At 39.7% G+C, this 20664-nt stretch overlaps 1 protein-coding gene across 5 annotated transcripts in view; it reads right to left on the bottom strand.

Moving 5' to 3' along the window:
- Positions 1-18313: 18313 nt before the first annotated feature.
- hdac9b (histone deacetylase 9b) overlaps positions 18314-20664 on the bottom strand; it is a 42750-nt gene continuing 40399 nt past the window's right edge. For all 5 annotated transcript variants that reach the window (XM_040118908.1, XM_040118905.1, XM_040118904.1 and 2 more), the window contains one exon: positions 18314-20202. In XM_040118908.1, the coding sequence (XP_039974842.1) occupies positions 19870-20202 (333 nt within the window). In that variant the 3' untranslated portion in view covers positions 18314-19869. The remainder of the gene's footprint in view (positions 20203-20664) is intronic.

A 20664-nucleotide genomic window follows, 5' to 3' on the forward strand; every position in this document is an offset into this window, starting at 1 on the left:
ATCAGAAGGCAGCGTGAGCGTACACAAAGGCATTGCAAAACTTTACAGATAATAAAAGCAGATTTTTTACTCGAGGGGGATGATTATTTGTGTTCCTCACATGTCCATAAATAGAGGGCCTCTCACAGGAAGTATAAACATACAGATGAAGTGGAGGGCAGTCAAAGACCAGTGCAGTGATTTCAAACATTCTTGTTTATGTTCAATCAAGATGGAGACTACATATATATGTATATGTATATATATATATATATATATATATATATATATATATATATATATATATATATATATATATGTATGTATATGTATATATATATATACATATATGTACAACTGTACCCTCAGTTTGAGCATGGAATACAAAGGGTTATTTTCTGAGGGAAGAAGGAAAAAGAATTCCTCACTATAGAATGTAAACAGTTTGATGAGTGTTTCACTCATTTTGAACACTGGGCCACACATCTAGTAAAGCTTATAATGTGCATACATTCACTAAATAAAGGTCCAACTACACTGTGAAAATTTAAAACCTGGTTACATTATTATAAATTCAATATCATTATATTTTAATAGCATGAACATGTGCGTGGTGTGAACCTTGTTTCAACATAAAAATAATCAGAAACTTATTCAAAGTAACCTCTTCCTACATGTGAATAGAGTCAGAGCACAATTTGTCTCTTATTGAGGCATTGAGTGAAACAGGCAGTCCTCGTGTGTTGCCTGGGGGTTAACAGGGCTCTAATGATGCAGCGTCCCCGCTGCTGTCCCTGAGGGCACTCCACTCCCTGGGTATTAATCCCATTGCCTTCATTAACCTGCTGGCCCACCGGTCCCACCAACACTGAATACCGGGACTCTAAAGTCACGCTGATAATTGACATGTTGTTACATAGTGTTACAATGATCTCCTTATTCCTCCTGCACCATCTCGAACACTTTACTCTGACCAACTTTAGTAAATTCCTGGCATGTGGAGACATTTTGTGGAAGGAGAGAAAATCAAATTGACCGTCACTGCAAAACCTTGTTCTAATACAGACTGGTGGTTAGTAATTTTTGTGAAATAAAGTGTACATACTGTACACAGCAAACCAATTCTTAACTGTTTGCAGTGGATACTTTATTAAGCAATGCATACAAATCTCAAAATGCACAAAAATGTAGCAATTAAAACCTAAAGTGTATTTAAATGAAAATAGGTTGTCGAGGGTCTTGTCATTCATCAAGATGTCATGATGCCAAGTCAACAAGGAACCAAATTGTTCGACTTGCATGCTGTAAAGAACAGGTTTCATTATCTGTTGAAATACAGGATTTGTGCTAAAATCAAATCTATCACCATCTAGCTGATCTATAGAACTGCCAAATATTACAAGCACAAATTTGCAAGTGTAAAAAAACCAACCGTTGTGTGTATGGAATGCATTGATTTTAGTGAAATTTTCTTCCCTCATTGAAATACTTGTTAAATCAGCTTGTCCCCTGCAGAAGTTGCTGAGTAGTAAACAGGATCAATTTTAATTTGAATAGTTTTAGGCATGTTCTCACCTGGCTTTAATGTTCTATAAAAGTTGTGACTCACCGTGTATTCCCTCACACCCCAGCAGGCGCGTCGGTGCAGGACGCTGACACTTCACACATGGCGTCAGGATCCTTCAGTCCACCGACAGAGGAGCCACCTGCTCAGATGACCAGGACAATGAACAACAACAGTAACAGCATGTTGAACATGTTTGTGTTTTTGTATAATCATCTCTGATTAGTCTTACGGTTGTTTTGCTGATAAGAGTAAGAGTGTATGCTAATTACTAAAAAGCGGTTTGTATTTTTGTATTTACTTTATAAGTTGTAATGTCATTATTAAGCATTATCAGGTTGTGCAAAAAATCAATAATACAAAAAGCAAAAAAAAAATCAAAATAAAAGTTTGTTGTTGTGTTTTTTCCCCACTAATCTTCTAGTTTATAAGTAATATTATTGTGGATAACTAAATCTGAAATTGCTACACATTTTGAATGTTCATATATACTAAATGAGTCTGTGATCTTAAAAATGAAAAACTACAAGTTTTGCAGCACTGATTAACAGTCTGAGCTTTTTTTTATTAGCCATAAACTACTAACAATGGCATGTGCCTTTTTTTTACACTGGTTCCTGCAGCAGACCCCATTGGGAACCCTCTGATAATCTCAGTGTAAGACAACATAAACCTCATCTTATCTCCTCTGTCTCCATGTCATCAGGGTGCTGGCTTTGTCCTCCACAATAGAGGACCGGCTGTTTGTGACCTTAGTGCTAAATCAAGTTCAAAGAGGACCACTGGCGTTTGGCAGATAGTTTTACATGAGGGCAGAGGGAGAACAGCGTGTTTGGTCAACCTCTGGCTCCCCCTTTGATTCGCAGCTCTCTGTGACCCCTGGCAGAGCAACACCACTCGAGGCCATTCAGTCAGTCACACTGCACAGTCTGATAAGATCTGGGTGATGACTGACTTTACTCTCAGTCTGTCTGAAATTAACCAAATTATTTTTATTATTTAGCATTTTAGCACAAAGATTCCATCTTTTTTTTTTATGCACGGTTGCACATTTGGAAAATCTTTTGGCAATATCACATAGAACAGTCCCACTTGAGTAAAAGGGAGAAATTAGATTAGAGAAATGTTTTATGAAACAGTAACCATGAGTGGTTGGATTCCTGAGGAATGAGCCCACACTGTCACTGAAAGACTTTCACTCCAGCTTTTAGTAATTACAGCAGAGTTTAGGTTATATGAATACTAACAACTTTAAGTTATCATAGACAAAAGAATTGAATAGATTAATTTTATTTTGCTCTAAATGTTGAGAGTTTTTTGAGTTTCATTCCATTTTATACCTGCCACATCACTTACAGCCTGATTGTATAAAATCATCTTGCATGACTTCAGTGGCTGGCATATGCTTCTTTTGTATTTATCCCAAGGATATAAAGAGGAAATGAAGCTTAGATAACTAATGCAATGAATCAAATCTTTGTTTATCATTTGAAAGATCTACTGTGGTGCAGCTGATTGGCAGTCATTCACTTTTCCCTTTTTAAAAAAGATGAATTAGATGTCAGAACCACAGTATCTACCGTGTGAAAGCACCAGTTTAGTCTGGGCCATGTTCTGCTGATTTTAAACCAAATAGCCTGCTACCAGCGTACGTTATCCAAGGGCAAAGAAATACATGTCGAGCACTGACTTTCCATGGAGGACGTCTGAACACAACTGGAAACCCCTCAGGAAAAACAGAACTGTGTTTATTTTGTATTACAAGTGTATTATCACATTATAAGAACGAAAAATGTATTGTGATTAGGCTGCAGTTTTCTCAGGACATAATTCAAAGTATTAATAAAATAATACTCTGAAGCAGGAGGATGGATGATTATTTCACAATGCATGCACTTTCCTTCCCCTGCTTTTTACTAATGTTTGAAAGAAAAAAGTAAAGTGACAAACTATTAAAAATCGTGCAAAGTTAGCGAGACAAGTGAAAAAAAGAAACATTTGGTTATGAAGAGGCTCTTTAGTGGAACCAGAAAGTTGGAGTTTCAACCATCCTTGGGAACATATGTTTAAGTAAGTAATTCAAGAAGTGTTTAACAAAAGAAATCCTTGCCAAAGTATGAGATGTGTTGCAGTGAGTCACCTTTTCTCACACACACGCATGCGTTTGCTCCGTTGCATTCATATCATGTGTTATTTTGGTTCATTTCCCTGACCTTTAACACTTGCCCCAGAGAGATGCAAATGCCCAAAGAACATAATGGCTCCCTTCCTGTGTAAAAACTGGCCCGTAAAGGAAGATAATTAGGGTTGTCATGGCAACGGGGTCCAGCAGGCCAACGGTGCCGTGTTCACTTGCAGAACTTCAAACGGTATCAAAGCTCCACCAGGGCTGGTGCATGAGCTCTGGTTTGAATTAGCGACCGACTTCCACAGTCTCTCGTCAAATTCAAGATCAATATGGAGCACCCCCTTCAAAAAAGGAGAAAAGGGAGAAAAGGGCCAAGCTAGTCCTAGTCCAGACGGACCGTGAGACCTGGATTTCATTAGACACAATTATCTTATCTGTTTCATCTCAATGCTGCCCCAAGGGTTGGCAGGCAGACCAGTGGGCCCTTTGCAGTTTGAGAAAGCCTGCAGCCAGCCAGAGGCCTGTGGATCAGGTCATTAAAACACTCCTGCCCCTGCTGCTAGTGATAAAATATTTTCATGCTTTTGTAAATAGATTTTCTTCTTTCAACCCCACAGGACACAAAAAACACAACTTTTCTTCTCTGCATATTTCAGGATAAGGATGCCCTAAATTTTGAGAAGAGTCAGCCAAAACATTGTTAGTTTTGCTCTTAGGTGAAGCTGCGTGATCTCGTCTGTACTTCTGTAGCTGTACTTTATCATCAACATGGAGCCTGGTTGCTTCAGCGCCCGGTCGGCTTGTTAAGGGTAGGGTCATGGCATTTGGCAAGGGCACCTGTCAAAGCAGCTTATACTTTACAGTTACAGTCTTGACTGTGCTGCTCTTTGCTAAAAGATAGGAAAACTCTACTCTAGAAATAATATCAGACATTTGTGCTCTCCAGTAGGTACTATTAGAGGAATAGTTGGGAAATACGCTTATTGGTTTTCTGGACGAGAATTAGATGAGAAGATTGATAGTCCTCTCACATCCCTCCATTTGATATGAAGCTAAAGCCAGGGGATGATTAACGTAGCTTAGCACAAAGTCTGGAAACAGAGGAAAACTGCTAGCCTGGCTCTGTCCAAAGGTAACAAAACCCACTTGCTAGCACCTTTAAAGCTCACCCTGTCTCCCAGAAATTATATTTATATATAACTCCTTTGCAGCAGCAAATTTTGAACATTGTGTTACCTGATTATTTTGCATATATTTTTTTTAATCAGCACAATTAATAAAATGTTGTAAATTAATGTATCTGGAAAGTCACAAATTGTTGATGACAAATGCATCTGCCAATCACTCACTGACAATGCATTTGTAGCAACTAAAGCATTCCTTTAGTTTTGATGGTTATGTTCATGCACTCATTAACACTGAAAAAGTCTTTAGTGACTTAAATCATGAGACATGACATATTCACTTAATTGACATTTAATCGAAACATGAGTAAAAAGCACACCTTGTGGCTTTAAAAGAGGTTATGGCAGGGACTATATCTTGGCCAGGCACACTAACTTTATGGAGTCTCCGGTGGTGACCTGACAACTTTATGGTGGCAACAAGACTCTAAGGATGTTACTGCAGCCAGCAAAGAAAAACAATGTCATTTTTACTTTTCAGTTTTTGCAAGGATTAAACAAACCAGATTTGCTGGTAAGAGGATTTTGTTACCTTTAGAGAGAGGTGGGCTAGCTGTTTCCCTCTGTTTCCATTGTTTGGGCTAAGCAAATCTACCTTAAAGACACGAGAGTGGTATGGATCTTCTCGTCTAAAATTTCTTTAAACAATTTCTTTAAACAAAATGTCAAGAACGGCTCAGGCTTTGATGAGCAGCACTTGATCTTTTTGAGAGGGCAGAAGGGACAGTTTAGATAATCTGGTACAGTTCGGCTCAGACAATAGCTACAAATGCAAGGAAAGGATGCCCTTTGTATTTGTAAAAAACGGAGGAGGTGCGGGCTGGGGGGGGGGGGGGGGGGTATGAGGCCCATGCAAGACCTGGAGCTGAAATTGAGAACCCTCCTCATCAGGGGTTAGGGATCATGGGCAGAGACTTCCCTTCATCACAGCCAAGCTGGGAAATGCAGAGGACAGCATGGGTCAGCTCAGACAGCCCGCTGTGCGCTGTTACCATGGCAAACATCCCAAGGGCCAAAGAAAATAGATGACAAGTACAATAATATGAGGTGTAATCACGAGGGTCATTTGCCTGCAATGCTTTGCCTCCACTCTCAAGGCCCCATATTCTCCAAAAGTAGAAAAAAAAAAGTTGGTGTACTTCTAGGGAAAATTACTCAGTAATGTGGTCATTTTTCCTCCATGCCTCTAGAAATCAGGAAACCTTGAAGGACATGCTCTAGAGACTCTCCATGAGCAGTCATTGAGAGATTCCAGTCCACTTCCACTGTACTGGGTGCCCTGCAGATGGAATCTAGCATCCTCTTTAAGGGGAAATTTTATGACTTATTAACTGTCAACGGTTCATAACCTCCAAGGAGCTATTAAGCTTTCTCCCGTGGTCAAACCAGAAATGCCAGTGTTTGATTTGGACAGGAAAGATATTTGAATGTTTTTGCTCTTCTCCACCCTGAAATGGACCCTGCATGCGAGTGCAACAAAATACTCGAATCAGCTTCAACATCAGATCATTGTGTCAAGATAAGGATAATAATGTGCTCACTTTGTTGTGAAATTACAGAAGGCATGGTGTGGATTTATTGTCTAAGAACCCACTTAATCACAATAGAGAAAACACACAATGGTGACAAATCAAACAACAAAGAACGCTTACTAATGACCCAACCCAACAAACATTTAATCACCAATAAGCTATGCAGTCCAAACAGGGTAGTGATAAGATTTCCTTTCCATTATTTAATAGTTTTTTTCCACAGCTGCAGGTGAATAACTGCAACATTCTCCTCATATAAGGACCAAAATTGCTTTTCTTTTCTACTTTTTTTTATACATTGAGGTATTGAGAAATGGTGTCAGCAGTGTGACTAAATCATTTATCACCAGCCAAAAACAACCAGGATGAATAATTGAGTCCAGATGTAGCTGATTCAAGCTAGATACCAGGGTTCATTTCCTTTCTGTTCTTTGTAAGACAACCTATCACACCTCCCAGGCAGCTGCCGGGTATACTGGCCCAGCCTGGATATCAACACTCCTCAGGTGTCAGTGCAAGAATCACACAACACACATGTATGCTAGTCTCCTATTTTTAAGTCATATACAGTACTCCACAGTGTTGAATACAGAGGAGATTCTAATGCATTTTTGTGTAACCGTGTCACCTATTTTATTCTTTTTTAATTATACTGAGACCTCCGTCAATACATATTAACTATGACTAACCAGTGGTGGAACGGTGACGTAACTAAGACCTGTGCTTAAGTGCAATTTTCCCCTGTACTTTGAGTATGCCCATTTTTATGCTATTTTATACTTCTACTCTTCTACATTTCAGATGTAAATATTGTACATTTTATTCAACTACATGTATTTGTAACAGATATAATTTCTAGATTGTTTGAATATTAAGATTTTACATACAGAATGTATGATCAGATATGATGCATTAGTAATTAAACTATTCAGCTGTGTATAAAGCAGTTCAAATTAGCTCCACATCAGCCAGCTACAACATTAAAAAAAATATTAATTTTGTTAATGAATGTACAATTTACTGATAATACTTTTGTACTTTTACTTGTGTAAAAATATAAATGCAGGACGTTTACTTGTAATGTTTTTCCAGTGTGGTAGTGCTACTTTTACGTAAGTGAAAGATCTCAATACCTCTTCTTCTATTGCGGTAACTAACTTTTTGTAACAGCAAACCTTAAATTGCATTCTCCCAGAAAGCGTAGCATGGTTTTCAGAAATGCAACATATTCAGGTATGCAACACGGCATTCATAAAATGACAAATAAGATACAAAGGCTACAAACAGTGACACACGCTCATACACTTGCACGCAGTAGCAGTTCCCTTGTTTATTTTATATGCTAAAAGATCTGTGAGGCCATAACTCTCCATCTGCCTTAAAAGCGTTCTCTTCCGGCCCTTTGGGCCCATGTGGTAGTAATTAAGTTCTCTGCCTCGGCCATGCAGGTGACTGACACTGAGTGACCACTCCTCAGCACCCATGCCCGTGCTAATGAAGCAGAGTTTCCTGGTTGACTTTTTTTTTCTGAGATATTCAGTTTTGTGTTCAGTTGCCTCCCCTGAGTGTCGGACCACTTTGACAGACCCCAGTTATAAAATGTACTGTATCTGTTGAATGTTTTAGCGACTTGAACATTGGTATTTTTTCTTTCTTTTTCCTGGAAAACCTGGTTATGCTCAGATGTAGAGTGAATTGAAGTTGCATTTGCAGGTGGGACCAACTCTGCTGTCTTTCAAGCTGAGCTATGTTAATCATGTTCTCACTGAAATCTGTATCCATCCATTTCAGCATGAATTGCATGCCAGTTTCAAAACAAATAATCACCAGCAGACGAGGTTTCAGTTGACAAAACCAATCTGTGGAGGGATGTCAGGATTGTTTGGAAGAAAAGGTAAATAGTGAAGCAGAGTGGCCTACAGACTTTAATGTATTGTTTACTCTGTAATTAGTCTTTGCAGAATGAGACTCCTGACAGAGGGTCTGAAACGGCGTGGCATGGTAAAATAAACTCTAAACAGTGCTGTTTCAATACATCCTCCATGGACCATAAACCAAGACGGCCTCCACAGACTACAACAGCCCCTCTCTAATTTTCAAAATGGGTGGTCGGATTTTCTCGCTCATTCTTTGTCTTTCTTTTTCTCCTTTTCCATCCCCGGTTTATTTTCTCATTCTCTAACGTCTTTACATTCGCATTTTCCCTCCTTTTTTGTTTTGTTCCTCTCAGTGTTTGTCCCTCGACTTCCTGCTCCCTCCCATCCAGAGTGAACCCAGGTTTCAGCTTCAACTTCCAGCTCTCTGCAGGCCCCTCCGGACTCTGAGTTGATGACACAGTCTTACAGCCATGCGTGCAGAAGGGGGGACGACTGGGGCTCATTCAGAACTGTGTCACTGTCCACCTGAGCAAACAGAGTCTTGGGGAAGCAGAGAGAGGGAGAGAGGCGGGGGAGAAACTGGTAGGGAGACTAGGAACCAATTGGTGAGGGAGGGCTGGCAGAATGACAGCCAGTGTACAATAACATTAGTCTTCCGCTTTGGCCCAAGTGAGCGCTCCTTCTGGACACATCTCTGCCTTGACGTTTCTTCTTATTCTTTTTTTTTTTCTTCTCTTTTTCTTGCATGGAGCTCCCCCCAATGGAAACACATTCCTGTCATGCCTCACTGCGGTTCCCTGTTTAGATTTCTCATTACAAACAGCATTACACACATGGGCTGGAGCTGGCCGGAGCACAAGCCAAGGAGAGGCCTGGGACCTCAGTCCTTCAAAACCTCCAGGAGAGAGATGAAGGAGCTGGGTCTATTACATGAAGACACAAAACCCCAAATCATAGATATTAACTTTTCACATCCATTAGTTCTGAGGGAAAGAGAAAGCGCTTTGTAATATTAGTCCATCATTAGAAGAAAATGGTTTTTGCAAACCGAACTTGCACTGAACTCCAAACATTCTGTAGCTGCCTTCTCTTATTGCAAAACTTCAAATAAAATCGAACAGAAACCTGGGGAAATTTCAAAAATTTTCCTTTGATATTAAACTGTCATGAAAACTGCCAGTCCATCTTTTGATTTTGAAATCTCTCTGTTATGTTGGGATATGACGAACCCCCAATTTCCATCTAGACGATTTATGATTATGAAGCGGAGCATCCTCACGGGATACCAGAACTTTATGGAAAGCAGACCTCCGTCTTTCTCCCCGCGCTCTCTCATCTCAGTCCAAGTGCAGCACCAGAGGGCTGGAGCTGTCATGACTCCCCAGGCTGTCTGGGTATTGTTGACTGACACCTGACTGTGTCTATTAGTCTGAATAACTGTGGCTACAACACACACTACCTTTGCAAACATTATGCTGGATGGAGAGCAGTGTATGGCAATAACCACTCAAGAACTGCTTAGTTTCCCTAATCACAAATTATTTGTTTGTATTTCTGGTGTGATGAAGATTTTCCAAACATGGCAGCCAATCAAATAAGCTGTAACCTAAACATGTGACTCACAGTAGGTTCCACCCAATATAGAGCCAAAAAGTCATTTCCTGTTTTAATTAGGTTTTCACCTGAATCTTTTCCAAAATCCCACACACTGAGAATTGCTCATCTCAGAAAATAGATACGCTCTTTGATTTTTTTTTTTTTACCACTTTAAGGAGAAAACAGTTAAAGACAATCGTGGTGTGTTACTACCCATCTTCACGTGCCAGAGGGAGCCTCACAGACAATCTGCTATCAATTTCTTCAAATCCATGGAATCACACTCTGTGCTGCAGCCAAGATGTAAGCGATAACAGTGGACAAGGTCTTTTGAATATATTATGAAGACATTCTTTCAGAACAGACTGTGTATTGTCTTTCATGTATAGATGGAGTAATTTATGTACAGTAATATTTATGTTCTCTTTCTATCTCAGGTTTAAAAACAGATGTTTTATTTATGGAGCTGTCAAAGATGTGTTGAGATGATGAATTGTGTTTTGAAACATTTTTCTCACATAAAGAGTCGTATGAGTCAGCACAATAAACAGACGGAATTTTTTTTAACTTTGTCATATGTGGTTATCTGTGCTACAAAACATAACTCCACAAGCATTCTCTCATGAGATTTTAATGTTTTATTTATAAAGTACTGTATATCTTTCTGAATTCTACTGGAGAAGTGACTGATGGGAAACAAGATGCAGGAGATGACAATGTGTACCGGATTCAAATTATTACCAGGCTTAATTTTTTACCACACACAAATCCAAATAAATAAATAAATAATAATTAAAAAAAAATAATTTATTTACATTTATTTATTTAAATATAAAATTTAGATTTTAAATTTTATTTAAATTTTAAATATTGTTTAAATTTTATAAATATATATATACATACACTGCTGTCTTGTCCCCCGTACTTCTTTTTTTTTAATGGATGGCAACAATTTGAAGACATCTGATTTTCCTTGGGTAGGTACAGTAGCGAAGGTCAAAATACATTGTGTTGTGACTTGACTGTAGAAATGTTTACATTTTTTCTTTAAGGAATAGTTAGACAAGTGTTGGAAAATACGCTTATTCAAGGTCAAAGGTTCAAGATTCAATCTATAAACACATGGAAATGAGAGTGCAGTGCAGGAAATAAATACCATAATAATTCCATAGTAAAACGGTTATAAAAACTGCTTAAAAAATAACTGACCAATTCACCTTTTTGCGAGAGTTACATGAATACAATGATTGCACTCTCATTTCTGCAGGCTACGCTAAAAGTGAAGCTACCATCAGCAACCGGTTAACTTAGCTTGGCACAAAGACTAGAAAGCAGGAGACAGCTCTCCTGGCTCTGTCCAGAGGTGAAATCCAACTACCAGTACCTCTAACAGACTGAACAAACAAGCTATGACATGTTAATTGTTGAACTTTAGAGGTGCTGTTTCCGGTCCTTGTGCTAAGCTAAGCTAACACACTACTGCTAGTGTCACATTGAACATACAGATATGAGAGTGGTATTACATTTCTTATCTAACTCTGGATAAGAAAACAAAATAGGCATATTACCCAAAATGTCAAACTTTTCCTTTAAGCACATTCACTAAAACTGAAAATTTGTAAATAGTTGCGTAATGTTTGAGGTTTATTTTCACTTACTAATAAAGTGGCTTGGGAGGAAATTCCCCCAAAGAATGCAAGCTGTCCAACTTTTTGTCCAGAAGCCAGAGCTCGGACCAGGAATGAGAGAAAGTCGAGGCCACCTGTTTCCCACTCACTTCTACTACAGTCTTGGCATAATGCAGGCTTGTTCATGGCAGATTAACACCAGGCCATATGAGGTGGCAGTGCCAGCTGAACTTAAAAACATGAGGCGAACTGCCATTAACTTCAGTGTACCACAATTTGCGGCATCCGATGCATTTAAATCACATGATCCCCTCATGTAGATGGTGATTTCCCACTTTGTCAAAAGAAATGCTCTATCACGACTCCCAGCACCAGCGTGGGCACACATTCCCGTCTGGTCGGGTAACACATTCTTACATTACATTGGTTGTGTGTTATGTTCAGTCAACAACGTGCCTACACTGTGCTGTTCTGTTAAAACTGTGATCTAGCACCTTGGATCTGTCACATTGCTGTTTCACAGTCTGGCCTCTAACCAAAGCAGTCACACAACATGAAATTGTGTAGTTCATTCCTCATTATGAATTATGTGAATTATACAGTGACATGTCAAGACCTTACTGACTTTTAAAACTTTTTAGAGCTCATATATTGTGCAGAAATGTAACTTCAAACTGTTCGTGGACACTCAGGATACGACAGTGGTTTCACACAGCGAAGATAAACAGCTTTTGCCAAATTGAATAATAATTTAAAGGCAAGGATGCCTTAATTTGATTTTTCTCCTGAAAGATCAGACCAATAATGAATTCCATACCTCAGGCTATTTTTTTAGTTAACACTCTAAAAATGATAACATAATATAAAATAATAACATAATAAGAAATAACACATTAAAAATTAAATGAGGTTATAAAATGAGTTAATTAAGACTGAAAGAGTTGACAAAAGAAATCTCAACACAAGGTCCATGGAGAACAGGTAAGTTAATAATTTTTTGTCAACCTGCTGTTTCCTGAGTCACAAACGAATCTTCAAGCTCAATTGTTCAATTTCTTAAACACTTAATCTGCTTGAATCTGACCCTTTATGTCAGTTTGTTGTCATTCATAAACTTTAAAAGCGGAACTTTTCACATTAATTTTTATATCTTGATACTTAAATGTGATCAAGTGTAAGAATACCACTTTTACAGTGTGGTAAAAAAAATCTCAACATAATTTAATGGGGGAAAAAATGTGACCTGTCCGACGACGTTTTAGTTAATAATGTTAAAAACAGAGTCTTATTTAATAATGATGAATTTTGAATAACTTTTTTTTCCGAAATGCACATTAAATGAGCAGAATTCCAATAAACTACTCAGACAGATTATGCCTTAGAGTATGAATTTCACATAACAGAAGTAAATTTAACACAGGAAAGCCCAGAGCAGGCATCAGGCATGTCTTCTTTTCAGTGTATTTGAGTGATGACGCTATTTGGAAATTGCACAGATGAGCAAACATGGCAGCAGCAACATTAATGGAGCTTGGAGCCCTGCTTTTCCGACCTGCTACTCGGTCGCACCAACACGTGCCTCATGTATCCACACCCAGATGTTTCCCTCAGAGATTAGCCTGTGATATAGTGTGCAGTGTGAAGGACAATCAACTCCCTTCCATGCAGATGCCTCGGGGACTTTTTCAGGGGCCCTCATTTTACTCTCTCAGTATATAGTGATAATGAGAGAGCCCTTAAACCCTCCTTGAAAAATATATCCCTTGAGCAATGCTCCCTCTGGCTGCATTCCTCATACCATGCTATCTTGTGTCTTAAATCTTCTGCAACATCTTAAAATATAAAAATGAACCACAGCATAAGAGATTTGTTATGCCTCCCATAACATGGACAAAGTGTTGAATGACTATTCGTTGAATGATTATTTATTTGAATGATTATATACTTGTTATTTAGTGGTTAGAATTTGATGTAGACTGAATATTTTTTCAAGAACATTTTTCCTTTCAAGAGTGAGGTAATTATCTGGTGTTTCACTCAGGCCATTATTATTGGCTTTCTGTGTTTCCGTTATGATTATGTCCCTAGTTAATACATAGCATTTGCCATGCCATATAGATCACAAGAAAAACCCCAGTGGTCAATGGTCGCAAGCCACAAATGGCAACATTTTAGAAGAACTGAGCTGGAACTCAAACTAGCCTCTTGGCATGGGCTTGGAGAAGAAATCACAACTCTTACGAGCCCTTGGGGTGTCATTTCGCCTGGCGGTGCATTCAGGCAACACTTACAAACACGTCCTGTCCAACTAGCTGGAGAGTGGCAGACTTGCTTTATGGGCTCTGGAGTGGATGGTGTGAGGGGGGTAGGCACGTAAAAGTGCCTGGTCACAGGAATCAAAGGGAGGAGACGGCATCCCAGGGACGCTGGAGCCCCACTGATGGGATTCTCACAGACAGGAGAGGCCAAGTTTGCCAGTCCCCATCTCCTCAGTGGAGAGGCCACTTCCCTTGGCCACTGTGGTTCCTCAGTATCACCTATCAGCCAGGTCAATCAGTGGCTGAGATAAAGCAGTTCCTCGAGGCGGATGGTCTTTGAACACAGCAGGGGGAGTACTCCCCTGGGTCTCTTATCTCGTTAAACTTGAAAAGGTATATTAATTCTTGAAGGACTAAGATAACAATATGGATGATGTCAGTCAGGGTGACTGACAGCAATATAAACACTATCTATGTTGGGTCATCAATGTTTCATCTCAGGAGACAAGAAGAAAACATGTAGAATTCTTCCTCTGCTTTTGAAAGGATGTTTTTTTTGAAAATGATGTCTCCTGTGGGTCAGGTTGTTTTACACGAAGAAATTATATGTGTATTTCATGAAACAACACATATTCTGTTCATAAATATGCAATTCTTTAAAATGCTTACTGAACAAATCAGTCCTAATTTTTGAAATGCAGTTTTAGATGTATTACTCTCATTTAGTATATGATTTAATGTTAAATGACAGGCACACGGGCCATCAAAGAAGGAAATCTTGGCTTCACAGACAACATAGGCCGCAAAGAGCCCAACATCTGACATCAGTTCTTTTTTTTTCCCCCTTTTACTTTTTCGAGGTGCACCAAAACACAAAACAGTCTCCTCCATTTGCTGCCAGTGCTGCACTGTCCTACACCTCGAGCATGGTTAACAGCACATGGAAAGAAAAACACCACGTTGTACTGCTAGATGCCAGATTCATACAAATCCTGACATGCACACAAGAAAGCCGGAAAATTTCCTTTATGTGCTGTTTTAGCCTTTTGTCATCTTCAACTTTGGTGGGCAAGGCTAGAAATAGTAGAAGTTCATCTCACAAATGACTTCCTCATTTACCTCAGCTTACAAGGCCAACACAATTATATACTATTTCAAACTCTAACATAAGAAAAATTCAAGTGTTTCTTTATCTGCTAACACTAAAAAGGGACAATGGTACTAGAGCAATTGGCTGGAGAGAACAGAGAAACAGGTCGTCACAGTTTTGTTTTTCTTTTACTCTAGCTGAGCAAGGGCATCAGCAAAGGTGTGTGTGTGTGTGTGTGTGGTAAACTCAGCACCTGAAAGGCAGCCAAATCAAGAGGGGATCACCATTTATTTAGTGGCATGCATTGAGCTGGATGTATCATGAGCTGACATCTATTGATTAGAGGCCACAGAGAGTTGAGTTTCTCCAGCTGCTCTGCGTTAAATGGGAAACTTTGGCTTTGCTTGGTCAGGATGACCAGGTCTGCCAGGTGGACTTCATACCTCTACTTTAGCAATTAAACTCCATTATCGTGTATGATTTGATCTGCTGGTTTAGTCTGGGAGTTCCCCGCAGTTCTTCTGTTATTATTCTAAAAAAACATAAACCCTAAATTGTGTTCATATTACTACTAGTCCGGGGATGATTGACTCGTTATTAGATTGCATATCGAAGTTAGCCTCACATGATAACCCACACATTTATGACCTATACATCCTGTCATAACATTATATACACATCGGACGTATAGGAATCAAACTGGAGTCAGAAAGTGACTGTTGTAAGAACGTGTCCAGCTGGTAACATCATGGATTTCCAAAGTAAGCTTGAGGGTTAGTCTGGATCATTCATTGCTGGATCTAGAAATACTTACCTGGATCTGTATTGTTAAAGATGTGGACACTACTCACGCAGTCTGGAAGTGCAGGTCTGTACCATTGTAGGTAATTTCAGACTACAATGGTACTACAATGGTTAGTAAGAGGCTTGTTCTCTGTGGAAAGATGCACTTGAAATAAATGTTCAGGTAGACATGGATCGTCCCAATGTTGTGCCTTGTCCCAGAGCTTCAGTACAGGAACTTAATCCTGATTGTGAAAAGGGTGAAAATAAATCTATAGATGTGTGTTGCTCTCTGACTCGGGCTCTGGCGGAGGCTGGTGATTTATCACCTTTTTGCCCCGTTTCTGGACGTTATTGCAGGTTGTGGTCAGGTGAGTAGTAGCAGAGTCACACCAAATATCGACGGCAATGTATCCTCTCTGTATGTTCAGCAGAGTGCTAATAAACTGATCCGTCCATCCGTCACTCGTATGATGTGGCTGGTGCAGTAGACGGTGCAAACAAACTTCCCTTACCTAAGCTCCCTCACCAGGTCTGAATGCACAGTATCTGACGCTGTAGCACTTATGAATATCCACCTTAAAAGCCCACAAGACACAGCATGCATTTATATAATAACCCACAGTAAGTATCCTTAAGTGCCACTCCAGGGTGTTCAGAAAGTACAGAAACATTGTCATGGTACATAATATCAAAAATAGAGAGAAAATAGGTTTAAGTACAGAACATTTGGTTATTTTTCTGGATAAAGTGAGATTTTTCAAATTATTGTGATTGCTATCAAGTATGCAATTGCAGAAGAGAGAAACTCAAAGAGGCTGGATACTGGAAGCGGATGAACTAAGTGATAAAGCAGAAATGGAAATGATGCAGATTTGTCATTTGCCAGTGAGAGCCCTGTTGTCTTTTGATATTTACTCTCCTCGGTTCAGGTTGTCATGTGCACGGCAATACAAGCTATTCTTGTTTTTTTTTCAATCAGTAGAGAGCAGTTGTCGATGGCAGTTGATTGCATTCACTTTGGATTTCTGGTATAAGTCGGATGAGTAGGCTACAGTAGGATGAACACCAGAGGGGCTCCATGTTTGGTAATGCTAAAATAGTTGCAGTATGACTAATTTCCTGATTAAATTAAACTTAGAATTGGATGCATTTTTTTGCAAGGACCTACGTTCTTACATTCTCAACTATGAAATGTATTTTTGCACCATTAATAGAAAGTTGACAGAGCCATTGAATTCTGATGGATGTGTTTTGAGCTATTAGGTCAAGTTCCTGTGGTACAAATAAATATAAACCTTGGGTTTTAACTGTTGTAAGCAGTGCCGTGCTTAGAGTGCATTTTACTGTGACTGTGCTATTCTCACTCAGTGGCTTCAGAACACTGAGACATTATTTCATTGTTTGGCAGGTCCGCGTGCATTAGAAATAAAGCCATTTGAGTTGCCGCCTTGAGAATTTAGACTCTGCAAAGTTATCACCACCATCATCTATCCCTCTTCCTTGTATGTATGTGCACATACAGTGTTATATTTTTTATAAGACTGTAGGTGATAAAAACTCAGGCCTCCCTTAGGGTCTAATCCATTCAGGGGAAATAGGTGGGCTTATGTCTTCGTTACTTCCTTACACCTTTAAAAATACTTGTTTGCTTTTACAACTGGCTCTGTGCACAGCTGGGGAGGGGCAGTGCAGATGGATTTGGGCTTCGTTATTTTTTCTGCCTTTGTAACAGCTCATTTAAAATCACAACGGCCTGAAGCCCAATACAGATGGAATCTACTTACGAAAGAGTCAGTGTCTAATTTAACTCAAATACTTCCTAATATGAAGTAACTCTAGACCTTTATGAAAATACTTTAGAAGCTCTCATCAAAGTTTCATGAAAAAGCGTGCCTGTTTGGATAAAATGTATTGTTTTATATAATATACTATTGAAGGTCTTACTTGAACCATCACTTGTGTAGAACACAGGCATGGAGGCCTTCTAACTTGGTACAATAATAACTTGGTCGCTTTTGCCATTTAAAAAGAAGCTTTCAGAGTGGAGTTTTACGGAGAGCAACATTAGACTATGAGTGAACTTTTCCAGTCTCATCATTGCGTGTATAGCATATCAGGCCAGTCCCATGACCTAAGCTTGCTGTGAAATTGCTTAAGCTCAGTTTGAAAGTATCCACATAAGTCATATATCACTCACTCGCAGCTCACCTTATCTTGACTGCTCTAATACTGCCACAAGAAGCCTTGCTTGCTAACATCAAAGAACCGTTTTGAAAGCCTTTTAAGCTCCCTTTAAAGGGTTACATAGATTCCCTGGAAATAAAGAGCTGTGTTATAGGACCTAGTGTGGGAAAAGCAAGCTGAGCTAATGATTTAGGCAGCCCATTTGAGAGGCTAATTTCAAAATCATCAAGTGTCATTTGTGAATTTACAAGACAAAACGTTTTGAAAGGTTTTTTCCAAAGCCTTCATGGAGTAGGGTCTGTTTTGCTTTCTTTCCTCATAATGAAATGAAAATACATAAATGATCTGCAAAATGCAAGAGCATCAGAGGTAAATGAACTTTATTTTAAAAAAGAAAGGTTTATCACACAAGGCAAAATAGAGAAGAAAACTGCAAACTGCTATGAACAGACCACAGGACCCACAACCCCCCCCCCCAAACCCCCCCACCCCACCCCCCCACCGACAGCAAAGGGGTTCTCGTTACAACCAAAAGAAAGGAGCAAGAGAACAAGACTCACATTGTTCTGATTGTGTTTACTGACACTAAAAACATTAAAACCGGACAATCTGAATGTACAGCATAAGACAGACAGTTTTGATTTTCACATGAACCCAAACACAGAACCTCATACTAGCTTTTTTTTACATTTAATAGACGGTACAAATGAAACAGGAAGGTTTACAGCTATGCAATACATTTGATTGATCACTTTAAGACAGACTATACATGTCGCAGTGGGCACTTTCAGGGGAAAACAGACTTGAAAAACAAAAAGAAGCAAGGTCCCGTCCAGGGTTTTTTATTGTAGTAACATCAAACCTGCATATTGAGGTAACCATGCCACTAGGGAATACGAAGGAAGCGATTCCCTTTAAAAAGGACTCCCTTAACCATATCCCCACTCACTTTGTAATTCGCCTTGACAGTAAATCAATTCTCAAGCCTGGCCCCTTGGACTCCTCCAACCCTAGGTCCTCCTCTCTCAACATTCCTGCACACATGAATCACTCCAACTCCTGGCTTCTAGAAGGCATTTCCTGCCCGGCCCTCTCTCTCTCTCTTTCTCCCTTTCCCTCTGTCTGTATCCTCTGCTGAAAGCTGGGCAGGAACCCGGCCCGAGCTTTGATTTGGACCCAGAGGGAGAGAGGGAGGAGAGCTCAGCTTAACACAGGGCCCTGGCTCTGGGACTTCTCAGAGATAGAGAGAGACATGGAGACTCGGGATGTGTTGGGAGATGCCTGCACACCCAAGCGGGGATTTAGCGCTTTATCCTTCAAATTGCAATATGCGCAGCGGACCATATTCCAATGGCAATATCCCTCCCAGTGCAAAAGTCTGCCCTGAGGGAGCCTTCTCTGTAAGGGTTTAAGTATACATTCTCTCTAAGACAGATGTTCATTATTTAAGTTCTGAGACCACTTAACATGGAACATCTTCGCAGATTTCTGAGAACAACAGAGCATGTAGTGTTTCAAACTCTTTAACACACTTGTCAGGACTTTATGATAATTCTCAACACTGAAGTGGACAGAAGAGCATTCAAATATTTTATGGCAAAAATGTACACAATGGGAACATAAGTTGGCTCTTCAAAGCTGTACACCTGTTCAGCCTTCCCTCTAGAAATCATCTTTGATGCTAAATCCACAGTATGTACATACAACTTTTTGTCACTCGATGACCAAAGCAGCTCTTAAAAAGAACGGTCTAAATTGTCTTCATATTATATACACAAAAGTGAAACGTACATATTTTACAGAGATCACTGCACAAAGATCACAAACAGGGAGTCCTAGAGCATGGGATGAGCAAGGCTGCAGCTGAGTGAAAAGGGGTCATATGTCGTGACAGGGAGAGCTGGCCTACTGTGCAATGGCTGCTGTGTGCGTGTATATGTGTGTATTTGCGTGTGTGTGTGTGTGTGTGTGTGCGTGTGTGTGGTTAGGGATGTAGATGCACTTTTGTAGAGACTTGTTTATCTGCGAATGTTGCGAGTGTGTGATCTCATCCTCTTCCCTTCTCAGATCATGGCTCTTATCACCAGTCTCCCTTTGACCTGGTGAAGATAGGTGCTCTGCTCTGACTCCAAGCTCTGATTGGTCAGAGCCTCATCCTCGCTATCGGCCGGCTCCTCCTTGACCTTGATGACCCCACAGTGAGCGTCGGGGAGCTCGCCGCTCGAGCCACTGCTGCTGCTACTGCTGAACGTGTGCTTCCGGATGACTCCTCCAGGGGGCAGCCTGTCCTCCTGCATGCTCTCTGTCTGCTCTCCATGCTGCTCCTCCTGCTCTTCCTCTGATTCCTGCAGGTGTGCGCTGGGCTGACGTAACTGCTCAATGGACTTGGACAACAGCTGCAAAACACATAGACTCCACATAAGTGATGATATCATGCAGCCAATGAACTTTAGCAATGAAACTTTTATCAGTGCAAAGCAAAAAATATCAATTTTGAGGTGTCTACCACATAATCAACAATAAGCATGTAAATACATCCAAAGAGCAGCAGAAGTATTTGTTTCACTTTTTAAAAGCAAAGGTACAGTTCTCATCTGCCTATTCACAGCAATTTAATAATATTTTGCTATTTTCAAACTGGATATCTGGATGTCAAACAATGAAAAACAGACAAATAAACAAACAAGTCAAACTCAAACATATCCTTTTTGCCAAATCTTTGATTAAATAAATCAAATCAAACTCTTAACAGTCGCTCTAACAACATAAATAATGTATAAATGTGTGTATTAACTTAGCTCTTATTTTACAATTAGAATTGGAACAAAACACAAAAGACTCAGAGACTGGAAAAACAA

This window comes from Xiphias gladius, chromosome 22 (genome assembly GCF_016859285.1).
Source record: "Xiphias gladius isolate SHS-SW01 ecotype Sanya breed wild chromosome 22, ASM1685928v1, whole genome shotgun sequence".
NCBI lineage: Eukaryota > Metazoa > Chordata > Actinopteri > Istiophoriformes > Xiphiidae > Xiphias > Xiphias gladius.